This window comes from Coturnix japonica, chromosome 3 (assembly GCF_001577835.2).
Source record: "Coturnix japonica isolate 7356 chromosome 3, Coturnix japonica 2.1, whole genome shotgun sequence".
Lineage (NCBI taxonomy): Eukaryota > Metazoa > Chordata > Aves > Galliformes > Phasianidae > Coturnix > Coturnix japonica.
The window spans coordinates 18757567-18765066 of record NC_029518.1 but is presented as its reverse complement, the minus strand read 5'-3'; the positions used below and the strand labels follow the sequence as shown (position 1 = coordinate 18765066).

Genomic DNA, 7500 nt, shown 5'->3' with positions numbered 1-7500 from the left:
CCTGCTCACCTGCACACCCCCCCAGCGCTGCTGAAGGCCTCTCCTTGTCCCTCATAAAGTCTGAGTGTGGTGACCTGCAAGACATGTCTGAAATCTCACCCTACTCGGGAAGTGCAATATCCTTTTCTGAAGGCGAGTGTTCGCCATGGTGGTCTGCAGGAGAGGAGCAGAGGCTGACCCACAGTGTGGGGCTGACCTGAGGGCACTGGGTTGGGGGGCACTGGCACGGGGAGCAGGTGTGGGCTAAAACACCAAGTAACTGCAGGTGCTCGTCCAGCCACAGCATCCAAATAAGAAGAGACATCTGTCTCCACAACGTTTTAGTCCATCCAGTTGAGTTTCCCTCCCCACTAGTCAGGAGGTGATGACCCTGGCTGAAAACACTGCATGGCCACCTCCTGTTAAAGGAGAGGTTTCAGTTAGGTGTCAGGAATAATTCTTTACTCAGAGAGTGGTGAGGCACTGGCACAGCTGCCCAGAGAAACTGTGGTGCCATCTCTGGAGGCACTCCAGTCCAGGCTGAATGGAGTTCTGGGCAGCCTGAACTGGGGGGGCAGCCCTGCCCATGTCTGGCATGTCAGGCTTTGAGGTCCCCTCCAACCAAAACCATTCTATTATTCCCCTTCCATGTTAATGGTGGCCTTGCTGGAGCTCACAGGGAGACAGTGTTTAATCCTTTGTGGGTCTCCACCTCTCACGTAAGGGAAATAAAGCACAAAAGACCCAGGTACTGATCTATTCAGGCAGCACCAAGTACTTTCCCCCACCCAGAGGTCTGCTCTGGTGCAGCTGCCTGCTATGCATGATTAACCTCTGTTCAGCCATACACAGAAATCTTTTGTCCTAACGTACACAAAGCAAATTATTTTGGAAAGCTGGAGAGAACAATTAAATATAAAACTTCAGCTGTATGAAATTTGCAGGACACTTTGCTTCCTTGGAGAGAAAAAAAAAAAAAAAAAAAAAAAAAAAATTCTGTCTCTGATTTCTCTCTGTAGAAAAAAGTCCTTTTTAGCTCTATTCCAGTATTTAGTTTGGGGAAAAATACAGCTCTGCTTTTATTTAGGCATAAACAGATGTAGTTATATATATTTTTTTGGTTAAAAAATTTTTCTTTCAAGCACGATTGTATTAAAAGTAAATAAAATGCCATGTCTGTCCAAAGCTAAAACTGAGGATTTTGAATGAAGGGAATATGGGTACCTTATCCCTGCTTCTGCACCCCAGCAGAAGGCAGCAGTGCAAGCAAGGAAGCGTAGATGGAGCACATTTAATTCCCAAGTTGTTGGCCATGGCTGTGACCAGATAACTCAGTCCCCGTAAAGTGACAGTGGTGATATGGGGAGACTATCCCCTTCACAGGGCTGTCCCATGAGGCAGCTACACAGGGCTGCCCCTCACCACTGGGTGCCTTCAGGGACATTATCAACTCTGAGAACTTTTGGGGAATTGCAGCACGTGTCTGTGGATGTGTGAAGTCACAGCACTGTGTGAGCAGGGTCGGAGACTTGCAGGATGCCTGCTTCAGGGTCATCCACTTATCCTCTGAGGGTCTGCCATCCATTCTAGGCCAAGCTCAAGGAAGAACCCTTGCTCTCCAGTATTTTTTTTGGCTGACGTGAGTGAGTAGTCCCATTTCTGTTGAAGAAAGGGCTTGAGAGCACCTTCCCCAGCTGCCGGCATTTCCAAGAGCCAGCCAGGAGCAGGCATGACATCTGGAGGACTTTTTTCCTGTTGACAGCAGGGAAATCTTTCCCTTGCCTTGTATAATGTATGACAAAACAGTGGAGTCAGTTCAAAGCCAGCATTGTTCCCAGTCACTGCCAGTTACTTTCAGAGGTCCAAACCAAGACTCATTCTCACATACTGAGAAGCAAGCTATGATGCTCTCAGAGCAGTCCTGAGGTTAGCATGAGTGACAGCCCAGTGGCAGCCAAAGGCAGCAATCAGGCCAGAGCAATTAAGTCATTCCTACCACAAGGTGCGGTGGGTGCTAATTGTGGTGATGTCAAAATAGTTCACTCATCCTAGGACAGGAGCCTAAGAGGTATGAAATGTGTGGCTGCAAGTGGTCCTCTCTGCCCAGCAAATTCCTGCCTCCTCCTTACTATTTCTTTCCCTTTCTCCTTCTTCCCTCGCTGACAGTCCTTAACAGAGCTCCTGTTGGAACCAGGGTGAGAGTGCCATGCATGGGGCTCAGCCAGGGCAGTGAGCGTTGGGGCCGCTCCACTTCCATCCTTGCCCTGCTCCTTTCCTGGCCATTGGGGAAGTGTTCTGTCTGGCCAGGGTTTGCATGCAGAGCTGCTAGGAAAAGCAGATTTAGTAAAGAGCGATTGTACACGATGTGTGCTCTGGCGTACAGTTCAGCTCAGGGACGTTGTTGTTGTTTTCCAGCAGCAGCTTGTTTGCCCAGGTAGCCTGCAGTTTCCAGGGAAAGGCGCGGTATGGAGGTTGGCTTGTTTTGTGATAGGTTCTTTTGCGGTGCTTTTATTTTACATGGTTGAGTGTGCACACACAAGGAGTAGATTTCTTCAGAGAAGCAGATCTTTCTTCCCTGCAGAAAGCAACATCTGTTTTGCTGGACAATACAGGCAGGATGAGAACATAAGACAGGCGGATAGAGCCAAGTTCAGGTTTTAGTGGTAGGCTAACGCACTGCACCAGCCCGCTTTCTGTTTGTTTCTTTTAACCAACGCCTGTAAAACGCGTCTGATTGTTCCTTGCTGAATTGCAGAAGGAAACGGTTAATGTTTGCGTATGTTGCTGAACAAGATAAGATGCACCTGCAGCATGAGTTCCCGTCTTGGTCCTGAATGCAGTCTATATCTTTGCAAACTAATCTGTTTAATCAAATATTAAGTTTTATTCAAATTCCGAAAGAAACAGACAGCCAATTGTTTTTCTGCATGGTCTTCCTTTGTCACGCATCCTCTTTGCATCTCAAGAAAAATAGCCTTGTTCAGTCCCCAAACATTTGCATAGACCAAAACTGCAGCACAACAGCAGCCTGTGTGCTGCTGAGACATTGGGAAAGGTGAAGGAGTTGGGTGCTCTCTCCCTGGGAGGAGGGCCTGGGACACCAGTGAAACTTTCTGCAATTTATTTATTTTTAAGCAGAATTCCCATCCAACTGGAATGAGTTTCGCAGTCCCAATATGTGAAAGCTATAATTAGCGAATTACAACATTTCAAAATGAGGAGTTATTACATCTGACTAGAATTAAACTAATTAAACTTAAAAAAAAAAAAAAAAAAAGTGATTGTACAGCAAGCTGGTTAGCTTGGTGCTGCCGATAAAACCTGGGCAATGGGGGAGCTCTTTCATCTGGCCCTTCCTTTGGAAGGTCTCAAAGATGCTCTGAGATAGAGCGATTTGAAGCTTTGCTGATTAAAAGCAGCTGAGGTGTAACTGAAGGAGCAGCTTAGCCTTGCCAGCGCAGGTTGCCTACCTGATACAGCCCCTTCTTGACTCTTTCCCTTCAGCTCAGCACTAGAACAGTCTGATGGTGTTTTTCTGGGAGGTGTGGATGAGTGGGACAGAAGGGAAAGAAATCCCCATTGAAAAATATTTTTGCGAAAGAGGAGAGAGCTCCCTGGGAGAATTAGAGTGCAAACGAGCCAAACGCTACCTCTCCGCTTCCCTAGGTAACACACACAGGAGCACGTCTAGGTTTCATTCCCAGTCTCCCTATTTCTTAATGTTTTGCCTTTTTGCTGCTGCTGGGTGAGGTGAGGCAGCGTCGCACTGGGTAAGCACAGCGCTGAGCTCTCAGGTTGTTTGAACACTGCTTTAGGTTCAGCTGCAGTACACTGTTCCTCTGATCTTTTATGTTCCTGAGCAGATGTCTTTCATTAATTTATGGATTTATCAACTTTTCTTTCTCTCCTCCTTTTTTTTTCCTTCCTTGTTTTTGTTTTTTTTTTCTTTTCCTTTTTTTTTTTTTTTTTTTTTTTTTTTACACCTGGCAGCTGGCTCAAGTTTCAGCAGTTATTGTCTATTTTGCATTACCCATAGAATTGAATGTCATCTGTCTTCACAAAGCTATAGCTGGGAGAATTGAGGCAAGCCACACGAGCTGCTGGGACGGAGCTTGTTTGCGTTCCATTCGGCACCCCTCCTCCCTTTACCTCCTTAATATTTATTTGTGCTCGTTTTCTTTCCTGGCCTTGAATGGGGCTTAGCTCGTGTTCAGTACAGCTGTATGTTTACTGAATCTATTTCATCATGAGTCATTGTGCGTGTGTAAGTATCCTGGAAACAGCTAGTGCTTTCTTGGAAGAACAGTTGCTTTTCAGCCCAAGCACTTAAAAAGGAAATTAAGCAATTGGTCAGTTCAGTTCTTTTTTTCTGAAATAGCAATGGGTTATCTAATTCCTTGCTCTTAAGTCTGTCATTAACTATTTTTTGCTAGATTATTACAGATCAGATCTTTTATCACAGTGCAGCGTTAACCTTAGGATCAAGATACACAGATTGGTTGCATATTCGATACAGCTTTAAGGCTGCCAAGTGCTTAGGAAAAAGTATAATTTTAATAGAAAATGGATTTCTGGGAATCTGAGTCTTCGAACATCTTTTAATACTTGTTTCATTCAATATCAATATCCCCTGGCATTAGGGCAGAGAATATTTAAAAATCCTAAATGCAGAAGGAATCAAAATGCTTAGACAACTGCCTAATATGCTTAAATCCAGCAAACAGGAGAGAGTGGTGTTTTTTTTCCTGAAAGTTTAAGTCCATCATTTAGCTCGTGCTGAAAGAAAATGTGTGCCGTACCCGATATTAGCATGTCGGCGGCGACCGAGGAATCACAAATTAAGGAGGCTTAGGGTTTTTATTTCTTTTACTTTTTGAAGTTCCCCCTCAGACTCCCTTTCCCCTGAAATGATCGCATAACAAAGTGGATTTCTGGTGGAGAAGTTTTGATTTGTCTAAAACTCTTATCTCTAAGCAATAGGTGACAGCTTGCTACTATTATTTCACTTACGTATTTTGACAGATGGCACTGCAGAGTGTAATGCTCTTTTAGACTTCTCTATCAGTCTAATGGAGGTAACTGGAGGTTCTTTCAACTCTTCTCTTGGCACAAGAAGTATGTCAGTCATAAATTATCTTCTTTGTAATCAGCGAGCATCTAAAACAAAATGCAAGTTCGGCTCAGCCATTCTCCTTCTACTTCCAGATAATAAGAGGTTTTTAAACTAATGTTATTGATGACTTTTTTTTCTTTCTTTCTTTCTTACTTTCTTTTTTTTTTTCTTTTTTTTTTTAATACCACATTTTTTTTTTTCAGTCTGAAAATAAATCTTATAACTGGGATAAAGATGAGGGACTTCACTGATTTCACAAATTAGAGAAAAGAGTGATTTTGTTTTGTTTTGTTTTGTTTTAATTGAAAAAGCCTGGCTAATAAACAGTAGCCTGCTATAACGCTGTGCCCAAGTTCCCAATGCAGGAGTTGCTCGGTGTCAGCATTCTCCCAACGCTAAAGCAAGGGCAGAGAGGCTGCAGTGTGGATGCAGGCATAGCCAAGCTTTCCCCTCCGTCAGGTGTGAAAGGAGTGAGGTTTTCAGCAGTTGCATTTGGGAGAAACAGACCTCAGAGAAGCTTCTGGGAAGAACCCTTAATTGACCTTGTGGGGGCCACACTCATTTTCTCCACGTGCATCTTCATTTTTGATAAATTATAAAGCCATTAATTTGCTGAGGAAATGGCAGGGCCAGCCTGCGGCGCAGATGTGACCAGAGCCGTCCTCGTGCACAGCGCACAAAAGAGAGCCAAGGAGCCAGGAGAAAATCAGCAAGCTGAGATGGTTATGGTTAGCTTTGCATTCCCTTGGGAACTGTTTTTGTTGCCTCTGTTTACAGATCTAAAAGGTAATGATGTTTCCAGGATAAATAGGCTGCGTTATAGCGTAAGTGGCCATCTATTGATCTGCTAGCCCATGTCCATCGATTGTGGAGCCCCAAATGTGGCATCTTCTGAGGAGGTGTTAACCAGCTCAACCAGAAAGTGACAACTTAGGTTGGAGGGGATCTGCCTCTCTGAAAATTTGGCTTTGATTATTGAGGCAGCGCTGTAACGGGATTAGAGGGAGCAGCTCAAGATGCTGGGATGGGAGCGGAGCAGGTGAAATGTGCTGCCTGCGGGAGGCATTGCTCCAAGGGCTGGAGCATCCCGTGCGTAGCACATGCACTTAGTTTACTCAGTGCACACAATGCAGTGCTGAGGGGAAATGAAACTTGGGCTGGACTTGCAGAGGAGAGGGAGAAAAAGCTCCTGATAAGTTCTGTGCGGCACATGTTTCCTTAGCAACAAGTGAACATACATATGGTACACAAGCTGTAAACTTGCAGAATTCCTGAAACTGATAGGGAATAGAAGGTATGGGTTGTGTGTCTCCTCATTCTTCATTTTTCCATTTCCAGAAAATCACAGCATGACCATTTCAGTCTCTCACGGGCTGGGGGTGCAGTGTGTGCACGGGGCACACTCAGAAGTAGCCTTTCCAAGCTAAGCATTTTCCTTTACCAATCCAATCCTACATGCAGGAAGGCTTGTCACCGAACCACTTGAAAAAGGCCAAGCTCATGTTCTTTTATACCCGGTACCCAAGTTCCAATATGCTGAAAACCTACTTCTCAGATGTAAAGGTAAGAAAATCTCTTCCCCTCCATGTTCTTACTGCATGCTGTGTTGGGTCACAAAGAAGTTTGTTGTTCTCAGAGGTCAGCTGTGCTTCTGAGTTTGCAAAGCCATAGCTGACTTCTTCCTTCCACCAAGGTTATGCTTTGCCTGTACCTGGTTGTGGAAAGGGGAGATTGGAGGACTGGAAATTAAAAATAATAACAACAACAACAACAAAAAAGAGTCATTAGCACTTGAGAGCAAAGTAAGAATTACTGTTACGGTGAACTAAACAATTTCCTTTATGCATATCCTATCAAAAAAGAGATTTGTGGTGGTAGAAATGTGCTTCCAAGAACATTTTGGAGCAGTTCTCAAGTGTTCCCTTATTGTTTCATTTCGGTTGGTTTCCTCATATTTATGCTTACATAAGCACAGTGCAGAATCCCTTTCTTTCCGTCAAAAAGAAACAGTACATTGAAATTCTCCATGCAGAAGCTGCTTAAAAACAAAAGTGATGATTGTCTCTTATTTACAACTTAATTTGTTGTTGATGCAGAGTACACTGAGCATAAGGAGGATGAATAAAGTGACAGATTCAGGCCACATTATTCAAATGAGGATATGAAAGCTGTCGACATACAGCTGCATCCTCCCTCATTCTACAGAATATTAGGACCTCCTGATTTTTTTTAAAAAAAGTAATTGTTCCTTCACATCAACTTGATTTTGTGTTAATCATCTAAGTTTTTTTTTGTTTTTTTTTTTTTTAAACATAGATGGGGTTTTAATGATTATAATGGTATACATGGTATCATTATCTAAGTAACTTTATAAACATCATATTAGCTTAAATTAGTTTGTGAAATTG

General features: G+C 43.6%; 1 protein-coding gene across 4 annotated transcripts in view; it reads left to right on the top strand.

The window, feature by feature from the left end:
• Window positions 1-7500, top strand: part of PROX1 (prospero homeobox 1) — a 49950-nt gene that overhangs the window by 9185 nt on the left and 33265 nt on the right. For all 4 annotated transcript variants that reach the window (XM_015857342.2, XM_015857340.2, XM_015857343.2 and 1 more), the window contains exons 2-3: window positions 1-116; window positions 6548-6655. The exon at window positions 1-116 is cut by the window's left edge and continues 1673 nt beyond it. In XM_015857342.2, the coding sequence (XP_015712828.1) occupies window positions 1-116; window positions 6548-6655 (224 nt within the window). The remainder of the gene's footprint in view (window positions 117-6547; window positions 6656-7500) is intronic.